The sequence below is a fragment of the Trichomycterus rosablanca genome, chromosome 10 (genome assembly GCF_030014385.1).
Source record: "Trichomycterus rosablanca isolate fTriRos1 chromosome 10, fTriRos1.hap1, whole genome shotgun sequence".
In the NCBI taxonomy this organism is placed as follows: domain Eukaryota; kingdom Metazoa; phylum Chordata; class Actinopteri; order Siluriformes; family Trichomycteridae; genus Trichomycterus; species Trichomycterus rosablanca.
This window is the reverse complement of record NC_085997.1, coordinates 153,186-166,469: the sequence shown is the minus strand read 5'-3', so window position 1 is coordinate 166,469 and position 13,284 is coordinate 153,186. Positions and strand designations below refer to the sequence as shown.

Below are 13,284 nucleotides of genomic sequence, written 5' to 3'. Positions count from 1 at the left end.
TCACAGCTGTAAGTCTTTTTGGATAAATGTGTCTGCTAAATGCCAAAAATAATAAGAGTGTAAAAAGAGTGTAAAGCAAACTGATCATGATAATAAAATACAATTAAAACACAGCAGGTAGTGAGTGTCACAGCCCCGGGGATCTGGGTTTGAACCTTTATCTGTAAATGTCTGTGTGTGTTTCTGCTGGGTACTCTGGGTTTGTCACACCTAAAAGCATGGCAGTAGTTGGAGGGGCTATTTTTAAGTGTGTGTGTCTGGTGTGTGTGTGTGTGTGTGTGTGTGTTTGTGTGTGTATGTGAGTGTGTGTGTGTGTTTGCTTTCTGTCTTTCTGCCTGTGGTTCACACAGGTTGTGTAGAGGACGTTAGAAGAATAGACTTACACACATGTGGTCCTGTCACTCACCTCCATATGCTGTCTTTTATCATCATGTCCTCTGTGTGTGTGTGTGTGTGTGTGTGTGGGTACACTCGCGTGCTTGTGACTGGACCACAGTGGACAGAAGATTGGATCCGTCTCTCTCTCTGTGACCTCGATCCCTGTTGTTTGAACTTCAGGGTGGAGACTGAAGACTCACACTGGACTGGAAAATCAGGTTTATTGTTTTCTGTGTTCCTGACTCAACATGGCCGCTCGGCGTCGTGGCCTCGTCTGGCTGCTCGTTGCTTTATTAAGTGTCGGAGTTTGGACTCAGCGAACGGCGAAGGCTGAAGAGCAGGACCACGCCGAGGCAGAGGAGCTGGAGGAGTCAACCACGCTGGATGAACAGCGAGGAGAAAATAATGAGGTAGGTGAAGATGTGGCTGATGAAGGAGGGCCGAGTGACTTAGAGGAAGAGGTGGAGGAAGAGGAAAATGCAGAGGAAGAGGAGGATAAAGCTGGGGATGAAGCCCCAGAGAAGGATGAAGCTGAGGAAGAAGAGGACAACATAGCTGATGAAGAAACCAATGAAGAGGAAGAGGCTGATGAAGGAGAATTCGATGATGGAGCTGAGGAGGAAGGAGCTACAGAGGAGGATGAGACAGAAGAAAATGAAGCAGAAGAAACAGCAGCTTCCCTTGATGATGATGATGATGATGAAGATGATGATGACAGCAAGGAGGCTACAAATGAAGAAACAGCAGAAGATAGAGACGAACATCCTGAGGTGGAAGAGGCTGATGAAGAAGGTGATGAAGCCTCTGATGATGATGATGATGATGATGATGGAGAGGTGATGGAAGAGGGAGGAGAGGAACCTGAGGAAGAAGTTAAACGTATTCATGTCACAGGTATTAATGTATAAAATAAATCATGTTTTTCCATAGTTTAAATGACCGCTTATAGACTTCTGGACATCAAGGGTTTCCTCTACAGGCTTTAATATGAACTATCTGGCCAATAGTTTGTGGACACTGATGTATAAACGTTCAGAAGTTCAGAAATCAACATTTACATAAAGATTCCAGATTTTTAATTACAGCTTCCATGTGCCTGGCACGATCTCCACCAAATCAAGTCCGATTTATTTATTATTATAGTTCTGTTATAACAAACAGTGTCCTAAAGCAGCGTTACAGATTCCACGACCAAAACTCAAAACAATCCTACAGCTTCAGTAATATTTGAATGAGTTTGTAGTCAATTCTTCATTTTACTCAACAAAGAGTCGTTTTCATTCAACTCAGTGAAGCGTCGTTTTTATTGCTTTGGCGCCCTCTGCTGGTCAGTTGCTTTATTGTCCCTGATATCCGCGACTTCACATTTTTCTAATAAACCGAAACTTTGGGGATTGGAGCAGCCTGACTCTCAGATTAAATCGCTTCTTTAACTCACTCCAAAATTTTTCTTCTCTTTGGGCCTCTGGTCAGTTAATTCCAGTTATTTTGAGGTGTGTTAGTGCTGTTTTTGTAAGACAGTATTCAGGGACCACGGCGGCGCTTCTACACTGGAATTCATCACCCACAGCTGAGCTGAGTAAAAATGGAGTGGTCTCATTTCTATAGAGAATAGAATTAGAACAGCGTTAGCTCAGTGGTTAAGGTGCTGGCTCAAGCCCCACCATAGCAAGTTGCCACTGCTGGGCCCCTGAGTGAGGCCCTTGACCCTTAACTGCTTGCAATTGTGACATGAAGCAGAAGGATGCAGGAACACTTTATTTGTCTATTTATTAGTTTACTAACAGTTTTAACATTTACAAAAACATTTCCAGAAAAGTTGGCCCCCTGGGCAAGACCCTTAACCTTCAATTACTCAAACTGTGATCAGTCATAAATCTACATTTTCTTTGGATAAATTTTATCCAAATAACTTTGTTAAATGATAAAACAATTGTTAATGTGACATCTGCAAAACATTCAAAATAATCATTATAAGAATAAATAAAGGAAGAGATAAAGTTTTTGGATATACAAGTACTGACTGTAGTCCGTCGGTTGTTCTGTACCTCATGTATGAATTGAAAGATATTTTCTCACAATGTTTCTACAGTATTACAATTATTTTAATATTGAAATTTAAAAGCTAAAGATGTTTCATTGGTTTATAAAATAATTTAAAGCATTAAAACCTCAAACGTCTTAAACAACCATAAAAAATAAAGTTGAAATTATTATAATGTAGAAAAAGTTTTCTTTATCCTGTTGTGTCTCTGGATTAAAAATGTTGCATAAGAACAAAATATTTTATGTAATCGATCATCATTATTAGCTTCTCTTATTACAGTAACCCAGTCCTCTAAAAGTCTATTATCTCATTAAGGTAAATGCTGTACAGAATGTGGGTGTGTGCTGCAGGAATGCGGTTTAAAACTGCCTATGGGTAAAAACCTCAATAATGTTCTCACATTAACACAAGCTGAAGCTGACCCGTCACTTTCTTCTGACCAAACCTGTTCCTAATAAAACACTTTCAGCCTGGAGGCTTAGAGACGTCGCTCACGGCTGTCAGAGGAACAAAAAGAATTAAATAATGTGAGCACGCACCTCAGAGCCTCATTATATAATAAAGTCTTAATTCATCTTCATCAGGTGTGTTGATACAGAGCGGCGCTTCTGCTGCGTATCATCACTGTAGAGAGGAGAAAATGTTCTGAATTGATTTTGTGTCCTTTGGGTCACACGTGGCCGAATCGGAACCCCGCTGGTCTGCTGTGGTGGTCGGTGATCTCACACAGATCGGGTGTCCCAGAGAGGAACCATCGATTCAGGGCGTGTGCTGAGATTTTAGTGGCATCAGAGATTCTCAAGATGTTTGAAATCATTTCAGCGAGACACCGTCAGGTCTTTACAGCTCACAAAGCTCACAGGTTCCCATTTATCACCGTCAGACTGGGTTTAAACCAGCAGACATGAAACCACGTCCAGTCTGAGAGGCTCTGAGGAATCAATTATATTAGCAATTCAAATCTTTATACACCACATTACATTTACAACTTACAACATTTATTAGAGGGTTGTACAGTGAGTTAAGGGCCTCGCTCAGGGGCCCAAACGTATCACACCTGCTGAGCTACGGCTGCTCATAGTCATTATATAGATAAAGGACGTGACGTCTGAGCATAATCAGGAATCCACACGCAGCAGGAATTTAACTGGGATTTTAGAGACTGACTCGACCCCCTCAGGACTGATTTATCTTCCTTCATTTAAAACAACGTGACCCTAAAACAATATTTACCAGGGCGGTGGGTAGCACTGTCGCCTCACAGAAGGGCACGAGTTCCAATATTTGAGCGACTCTTTAACCGAGTGTAATTAGTGTAAACATTTACAGAACTGTCCATCACAGCGCTCCCTGCAGGTGTGTTACATAATCACCCAACAAATCACGAGATCCTGTAAACCACCGCAGATTGGATCCAGTCCTGTTTCCACTTGTTTAACATGGTGTGATGGGGTGCAGATGCAGATTTATTTGACGTTGCTGTACGTCTGATTCTCTCTGCAGAACACGCCGCAGCTAAAGATGACGCAGGACCAGCAGAGGTGGAGACCCCAGCGACCGCGGCCTATCAGAGCGGCTCAGTGTGCCGTCTGTGCTTCATCTGTCAGGTACCGAAACGTGCTGATCGATTCTGTTAGTGCACGATCATCACGTTTAATCACTTTACGACTAAACCTTCTTCTTCCTGTGATATGTGTGGTACGACTGGGGACTTTCATCAGTGCTTGAATATTATTATTGTTTTATTTCTCTCTGTTCTGTTTCTCTGCTCCAGCACTGCGGTAGGTGTGATGAATGTCCATGTGAGGCAGGAGATTCATCTGATCACTGCCAGCACTGTGGAGTAAGTTTTCTATACACTGCAGACGGTTCAGGACAGAACGTGGAGTAAAAGATCTGAGATAGAGACCAAAATGTTGTGAACTGTCAGAGATCCATAGACGACCGTTTCTGAGCTGGTTATAATAAAAGCTAAACTATTATAATAAAGAAAAGTGCAGAAGATTTCTGTAGAAGATGATAATAAATCTGAAACTGGTATATAAAATACCAAAAATATAGAAATAAATTATTTTATTATTTAAAGATGAGTGAATTTTGACAGTGTGATTGATTTTTCAGTCGTGTTCGTACTGCAGCGTCTGTCCTGTGATCTGTGAACCGTTCTGTCAACCAGGTAACAAAAATCACATTAAAATAAACACTTTGTGTTCTGTAGCTCTTTTATATTTATTTTATATTTGTTTACAGGTGGATTGGTGGATCTGGTGTCTGGGACGCTCTATCAGTGAGTGCTAAATACATTAAACCTCTTTATTTAATGTTTTAAATCAGGGTTCTTTGGGTGGTGCAGCGGTAAAGTACACTAAGCCAGTACTACTGAGATCAGGGGCTCTGGGGTTTAAATACCAGTGGTGCTATCAGCTGGTCGGGCATCTGCATTGACATGGTTGGCTAATGTCTGGTGAAGAGGTGTGGTGGTGGGTAAAACACCCTAGCTGTTGGGAGGTGCACTTGTCGGTGCTCTCAGTGCAGGTCCCAAACCCGGATAATAACAGGAGGGTTGGCTCAGGAGGGGCGTCCAGCGTATAAACCAGGGGTGGGCAATTAAATTTTCCAAGGGGCCACATAAGAAACTGGGACTGTTGTGCAGGGCCGGACCAATAAGGTGAACTTAATTCTGCTCAATATTAATTTTATCTCTTTATTTACATTTATATTACATATTCAGCATTTAGCAGACGCCTTTATCCAAAGCGACTTACAGTACAGTTACAGTATACAGTCTGAGCAATTGTGGGTTAAGGGCCTTGCTCAAGGGCCCAACAGCAGCAACATGGCAGTGGAGTGGCTTGAACCAGCGACCTTGTAATTACTAGTCCAGTACCTTAACCACTAGGCTACAACTCTTTATGAGCAGTAAATTGTACAGTTCTAATAAGCTGTTAATGTTTAGATGTTACAATCAGAAAATTAGAAGTAGGCAGAGTAAAAACAACAACATTATTTTACTATTTAAACAAATAAATGCAAAAAACCGAAACCAAACCAAATGTGAACAAAATGTGCAGGTTTTTAAACTATTTTGTTTCGAGCCTAATTAATTACCTCATTTGTTTTTCAGTCCGTTGTTATTGTTGGATATTATTTTTAAAATCACAAAGCTGGTCCTGACTGCTTCAGTTCTGGACGTGTTAAACTTTATAAAAAGTCCTTGTTGCTTTTGCAGTTTAGTTAGTGAAGCTTCAGGTGTGACGCTCCGCATCGTTCATGTTCTTGTATTTCTCTGTTTAGTAGCGTAACAGCGATTTAGAGCCTAAATTGTGATCGTTAAACCGCGTTACACCTGACTTCAGTAAATAAATACTTCAGATGTTCATGTCTTGTTAAAAACTCCACCGTCAGTCACACTCGGTTCTGTTCGCATTACGGTGAAGCTGATACACACACACACACACACACATAAATCCAAACTTACGGAAATTTAGAGACACAGCGCACCCGTCAAAATCAATCCTGTTATAATGCATGTGTAATGTACATTTATCTACATCAGATTTTTAATTGCCTCGAACCTCATGCGGGCCGGTTGGGGATGTCTCGTACAATGCCCAGGTCTGGTATAAACTGTAGTCTGATATAAGGACGTGAACCTGCTAGAGGTTTCAAATCAACATGAGGTAACTAACTGAGTTCCAACAGGGCCAAATGAACTTCGTGTGAGTTTTATAAGTTTGTGTCCTTGCAGGACCGTCTCTTCTTACCTGTGAGGACGGTTTGGATCGTCTCCGTTACACCGCGGTTCACAGCGACGTTCCAGCTCAGCGTCTCGGTTCATCTTCTAAACCTGTGATGCTACAAACATCTTCACAGACCTGAAGATGTGACCTTTGACCTATGATGACCTCTAATGACCTTTAATTTAATCTGTTTAGCTGAAGAATCAGGGAGCTTTTAGCACATGAGAGACACAGCAGGGTGTAGAAATAATTCTATACATTTTTATTTTATAGAATTGTGTTGAGTAAACAACTGATCTGTAACGTTCAAGGAATCAAATATAATAAAATATTTAAAATATCACATTTAAAACATTTTAAACATTTGAAGATGGTTTAGAACATAATAAATACATTTAAACGTGAGTACTGGTATTATTGACTTATAAGCCAACGCTTTACTGCAAAACTATAAAATAATCTGGTCAGTTTTCTTTTTCCTAACTAGTCTGATAACCAGAATGCATCCTGAACACACACACACACACACACTCAGAAAGGACCCAGGCCATGCTGTTTATTTCTATTATTACAGAGGCACATTGAAACTGGACGTTAGTAGGTTTTGGGAGTGGTGTTGAGTTTTAAAGACGTTTCGAGGTAATTTTCCCAATAAGGATGTTTGTACAGTTCAGTGTTAATTTGAAATTAAATAAATATTTTTTTTTTAAACAAACTGAACTGAGTTTAAGGGAAATTTTTTTTTTGACAAAGGTTGAGTTTCAAAGATTTTGAGTTTTGAGGACGTTGAGTTACAAGGTACTGATGTATATTTATTATAAATACTTGGAATTCATGAATCATTTCCTTCATTGACTCACAGCAGAAAGACGTCATCAAACGTCCTGATGTAGAGCAAAATCACTGCGAAATACTGACCAGTACCTAAAGGTATGTGGTCACCTGACCATGAGCTTTTGAACAAGACATTTGTAAGTGTGTCTTTTGGAATTTGTACACGAGTTAAGCACGTGGTCTCATCACTCACTCAGAGCGACCGAGACCTCGTTATCAGTGATGAAACGATGATAATGTCACGGTGAGACAGCAAGATAAAGAGAAAAACTGATTAAACATCAAGATTTAACAGAACAGACGTGTCACATGTTTTTATATAAACACAAAAACCGGATCTGTTTATTTTATGTAACATCCGTGATGCTAAACTAATACAGCGTAAAAATCATTTAGTTACAAGCCTCAGGCTGGAGTTTGTGTGTTGAGATGATGGAAATATTTTTATTATAAAGGAAACTTGAATAAAAATCACACAATTAAAACAAACTCACTTTAAACACTTGAGTTTTTACAGAGTCTCTTTATCACAGAATCTGATAATGAGATGAATATTCAGCACTTCTGATGTGGTTCTTCTTCTCCTATAAACCTTTACTGTTTATCTTCATCATCTGCTCTGATAATTATTCCACCCAGACACTTTTATCAGGAAATATCTGTGATCTAATCACTTGATATGTGAACACGCTGGTGTTAGTGTGGAGGAGAGTGAGATGTGACAGGTTTATGACATGCTTACGCACAAACTAACTCATGCTGGCAGTACAGGAACTTTAGGAATGTTCAGTCATGTGAGAGACGTATGGGTCTCACAACTAAATCTGATTGATTTGATAATAAAAAGAGAGAAAGAACTGGTTATTATGCTTTTAATTCTGTAGCAACAGTTTGGGGAAGGTCATTCCCTACTCTACAGTGACTGGGTCTTAATCACGGACCTTTACTCTTGTCGACGTCTTTACCTTCATTATGAGGCTGAGATTTAGAACTATTTAGTACCTAAACCACCAACAGCTCTTCTTCTCTAAAACTAAAACCTGGTTAAAGCAACGTTCCCGTCCACTGAGACAAACTCCAACTTTCGGGCCCTCAGCTCTGCTACTGAACATCTCAGATCTGCACATCAGTCCTGAAGGTAAACGTATCACTGCAGATACATTTAGGCTCTTTCTTGCTCCTAGAATTGTATTAATTCAGACACATAAAAACATTTTCACCATAAATTACAAAATTAAAAACCTGCCACAGCATCTCTAATCCACAGGATTATCAAATTAGAGCAAATTTATTTCTATTTTCGATCTACTGGTCCAAAAAATTAGCAAATGAAGAGCCACAGTGGCAATAAAACCTCAACAGGGACCTCAGTCCTCCTCAGGCAGCCAAAATGAGTTTCATATTAAATACATTTAGATTAAAAAGAGATATTAATAGGTGGTGCAGCGGGATATTCCACTAGCTCACCAGCACTGAGATTCTGAACTTCTCGGTTCAAAACTCGAAATTGCCACCGGTCAGCTGGGTGCCATCTAGTGGGCATAATTGGCAGGGCCTGCAGCAGATACGTCTCTTCTAGGGCGGGATGACCGGACTGTGTGGGTGGGGTCTTCAGATGCTGTGTAAGGACCCTGACTGGTGGATAGAGGAGCCTGTGCAGAGTGCATGGGTACACACACACGTGTATAAAAATGTGAGGAAGAGTCACTGTGAGTGTTCAGCTCCACCACATTCACCAAGCTCTGCTGAGAGGTGAGAACGCTCATCATCCGCTAATCTACTGCTATTAAACTCTAAATGTTTTAATTATTTATATTAATATTTGCATTTGTATGTCAGGTAGGTGCTACTGCACGTTGTTGTCTTGCACTCGTACTGAGTGATGACATTAGAGTTTGATGGTAAATGTCGTAAGCGTGTGTTATGTGTGCAGATGAACGGTCGGATCCTTGTATTTTTGGGGCTCTGTTTGCTCCCCACTGTTTACAGTGAAGGTTCTGCAGCAGGTGAGAGATACTGAAGCTTTTCATTTCATCCTCGTCCTTATATTTAATATTTCTACTATAACCATTTTCTTTATCACCTTTTCAGCGTGGTGCTATCACCAGGAGAGCTGCAGTAAGTATGTCTGTATTTCACTGTTAATGAGCTGATTATTCCACTTCAGAACTCAATGCAGTTTTATTGTGATTAAGATAAATTTAACACCTCAAACTTGTAGACCTTCATCAGTGGACACAGGACAACCATGTCACCACCACCATGTCAGTGTCACTGCAGGTGCTGAGAATGATCCACCACCTACAGTGTATCACAAAAGTGAGTACACCCCTCACATTTCTGCAAATATTTCATTATATCTTTTCATGGGACAACACTATAGACATGAGACTTGGATATAACTTAGAGTAGTCAGTGTACAGCTTGTATAGCAGTGTAGATTTACTGTCTTCTGAAAATAACTCAACACACAGCCATTAATGTCTAAATAGCTGCAACATAAGTGAGTACACCCCACAGTGAACATGTCCAAATTGTGCCCAAAGTGTCAATATTTTGTGTGACCACCATTATTATCCAGCACTGCCTTAACCCTCCTGGGCATGGAATTCACCAGAGCTGCACAGGTTGCTACTGGAATCCTCTTCCACTCCTCCATGATGACATCACGGGGCTGGTGGATGTTAGACACCTTGAACTCCTCCACCTTCCACTTGAGGATGCGCCACAGGTGCTCAATTGGGTTTAGTCCATCACCTTTACCTTCAGCTTCCTCAGCAAGGCAGTTGTCATCTTGGAGGTTGTGTTTGGGGTCGTTATCCTGTTGGAAAACTGCCATGAGGCCCAGTTTTCGAAGGGAGGGGATCATGCTCTGTTTCAGAATGTCACAGTACATGTTGGAATTCATGTTTCCCTCAATGAACTGCAGCTCCCCAGTGCCAGCAACACTCATGCAGCCCAAGAGCATGATGCTACCACCACCATGCTTGACTGTAGGCAAGATACAGTTGTCTTGGTACTTCTCACCAGGGCGCCGCCACACATGCTGGACACCATCTGAGCCAAACAACTTTATCTTGGTCTCGTCAGACCACAGGGCATTCCAGTAATCCATGTTCTTGGACTGCTTGTCTTCAGCCAACTGTTTGCGGGCTTTCTTGTGCGTCAGCTTCCTTCTGGGATGACGACCATGCAGACCGAGTCGATGCAGTGTGCGGCGTATGGTCTGAGCACTGACAGGCTGACCTCCCACGTCTTCAACCTCTGCAGTAATGCTGGCAGCACTCATGTGTCTATTTTTTAAAGCCAACCTCTGGATATGGAACACGAACACGTGGACTCAACTTCTTTGGTCGACCCTGGCGAAGCCTGTTCCGAGTGGAACCTGTCCTGGAAAACCCCTGTATGACCTTGGCCACCATGCTGTAGCTCAGTTTCAGGGTGTTAGCAATCTTCTTATAGCCCAGGCCATCTTTGTGGAGAGCAACAATTCTATTTCTCACATCCTCAGAGAGTTCTTTGCCATGAGGTGCCATGTTGAATATCCAGTGGCCAGTATGAGAGAATTGTACCCAAAACACCAAATTTAACAGCCCTGCTCCCCATTTACACCTGGGACCTTGACACATGACACCAGGGAGGGACAACGACACATTTGGGCACAATTTGGACATGTTCACTGTGGGGTGCACTCACTTATGTTGCAGCTATTTAGACATTAATGGCTGTGTGTTGAGTTATTTTCAGAAGACAGTAAATCTACACTGCTATACAAGCTGTACACTGACTACTCTAAGTTATATCCAAGTTTCATGTCTATAGTGTTGTCCCATGAAAAGATATAATGAAATATTTGCAGAAATGTGAGGGGTGTACTCACTTTTGTGATACACTGTAAATAATACCTGCTCTGTGGGGGTCCTGACCATTAAAGAACAGCATGAAAGGGGGTAACAAAGCATGCAGAGAAACAGATGAACTACAGTCAGTAATTGTAGAACTACAAAGTGCTATATGGTAAGCTGATAACATGGACAGTGAGTGTAGAAAGAAGGAGGTGGTTTTAATGTTATGGCTGATCGGTAAACCTTTAAATTGATGAGTCTGTATGATGAATGTTTCCTCTTGTGCAGATGAGAATAAATGGGCATCTTTACTGTACTGTACTTAAAATACTGTAACGGCACCCATCAGTCTCCCATCAACATAGTGACGACCAGCGTGAAGCCTGGCGGAAACCTCACCGCCTTCAATTATACTGGGTTTAATTCCAACTCCACCTTGACACGCATCACAAACACTGGGTGCGGAGGTGAGGACATGGGTGCAAAAAACAGCAGTGTAATATGCTTGTTTTGGGAAGGGTGGCGCATGCTGTTTTAATGGTGTAATAAGCTGGGAGGGTTTACTGGAAGTGCACAGAGTATTACGAGAGTATTATTGTGTTTGATTGTGAGAGTTTCTAACCTGAAATTATCACTTAGTCACACTAGCCTATAAGTGCTGAGATCTTCAGCTTCGTGTCATCATTTATGTCTGACAGGTACAGTTCTAAACATCACAAACTTGAGGATCTTTGTTGCCAACCTACCAACCAACCGACACAACCTTGTGGGATTGAACATATATTACATCTTTCTGTCTATGAAATAACTAAACATCCCTGAATTATATTTGCATCCTTATTATTGCAAACACACTTTATTACAGAACTCGTCTGTTTCAGGGTTTGATGCGGTTCTTCTTCTCCTATAAAGCTCATTTATTCATCTTCATGATCTGGTCTGATAAATATTTCATACAGGCACCTTCATCAGGAAATATCTGTGATCTGATCATGTGATATGTGAACGTGTTTGAGATAATAAGTGTGTTAGTGTGGAGGAGAGTGAGATGTGACAGGTTAATGACATGCTTACGTAAAAACAAACTAGTACTGACAGTACTGGAACTTTAGGAATGTTCAGTCATGTGAGAGACGTACGGGTCTCACAATTAAATCTGACTGATTTGACAATAAAAAGAGAGAAAGAACCGGTTGTTATGCTTTTAATTCTGTAACAACAGTTTGGGGAAGGTCCTTTCCTATTCTAGAATGACTGGGTCTTAATCACAATCAGATTATTTACTGTTGGTGGCAGATAGTTCAGTGTCACACCCAAGCAGTGGAACACTATTACTCAAGTAAATGAAGTTCCTTCAGGAACAGAATAGAACACAGAAACCACGTGCAAACACAACACCATATACACACGGTGCAAACACAACACCATATACACATGGTGAAAACACACCACCATATACACAAGGTGCAAACAAATACAAGCACATTTCAGACCTAAGAAGTGAAGCGGACATGACCAAATAAGCAGTCTGTTGTTGGCTGGTACACAATACTGAGTAAATATAGAGTGAGGAAAATAATCAACATTATATTTTTATATATAAACAACAGTGTAGAGTTTGTACAGCAGCAGATACATTAAAGCATCGTGTGTAAAATGTGACAATCCAGTCACCGAGAGAGATAAAAAGTGCACTCGTGAATTTGATCTGTGCATGTAATTAATATCAATACACGTTAATTATTTTTAATTATATCTACGCCAACACAAATGACACTGGTCACATCCCTGACCTTACATAACCTGCTCTACCAGACTGGAAGAGGAATCTTCAGGTCATGCCAGCTGAAGTTCAGAGGTGTTGAACCTGAATGCTGCAGGCTGGTTGTTATATCAGAAGAGTTTACGCCCGGGTTCAGGCATTCAGAACAGAGAGCAAAGGCAACAATGTTAGATTATGTAAAGTAAGAAAGCTTCATCCACAATTCCTCAGAGGCGCTGGCACAGTTTCTATCTGTTACTGGATCAGACAGAAGAGTCACGGTCACACCCACACCGACCCACCGAGGCTATAAAGAGTCACTGTGAGGGTTCAGCTCCACCACACTCACCAAACCCTGCTGAGAGGTAAGAATGCTCATCATTTACCATCCGCCAATCTACTGCTCTAAATGATTCTAATTTTTTTTAAGTAAAGAGTGTAAATTATTAATTTAATGAAATCAAATGAGAATTGCTGCTGTTTATTTTACACTGACTAATTTATTATCTCAGACTTACTGGTGAATAACACGGGACCTACAAAACCAGTCCTCACCAACACTTACACTCAACATATTCATTATACGTAGCACTGTTTTATTTTCTTTTGCATGTTGTTGTCTGTTTCTATCTGTGTATCTCTGATGGTAAATGATGTAAGCGTGTGTTATGTGTGCAG

At 41.0% G+C, this 13,284-nt stretch overlaps 1 protein-coding gene across 1 annotated transcript; it reads left to right on the top strand.

Annotated features, from left to right (window-relative positions):
- Window positions 1-497: 497 nt before the first annotated feature.
- Window positions 498-6,534, top strand: LOC134321649 (sarcoplasmic reticulum histidine-rich calcium-binding protein). The gene is made up of 6 exons (XM_063003450.1): window positions 498-1,272; window positions 3,929-4,032; window positions 4,200-4,268; window positions 4,547-4,601; window positions 4,676-4,712; window positions 6,174-6,534. Exons 1-6 carry the CDS (start codon window positions 627-629, stop codon window positions 6,193-6,195), a joined length of 933 nt encoding a protein of 310 aa, XP_062859520.1. The 5' UTR covers window positions 498-626; the 3' UTR covers window positions 6,196-6,534.
- Window positions 6,535-13,284: the final 6,750 nt, after the last annotated feature.

Bases quoted from the DNA above. Each gene is read 5' to 3' on its own strand.
- LOC134321649 (XM_063003450.1), top strand. From the start codon at position 627: ATGGCCGCTCGGCGTCGTGGCCTCGTCTGGCTGCTCGTTGCTTTATTA. The intron at 4,033-4,199 runs GTACCGAAACGT...TCTCTGCTCCAG, and splicing joins GTCTGTGCTTCATCTGTCAG to CACTGCGGTAGGTGTGATGA. The intron at 4,269-4,546 runs GTAAGTTTTCTA...TTGATTTTTCAG, and splicing joins ATCACTGCCAGCACTGTGGA to TCGTGTTCGTACTGCAGCGT.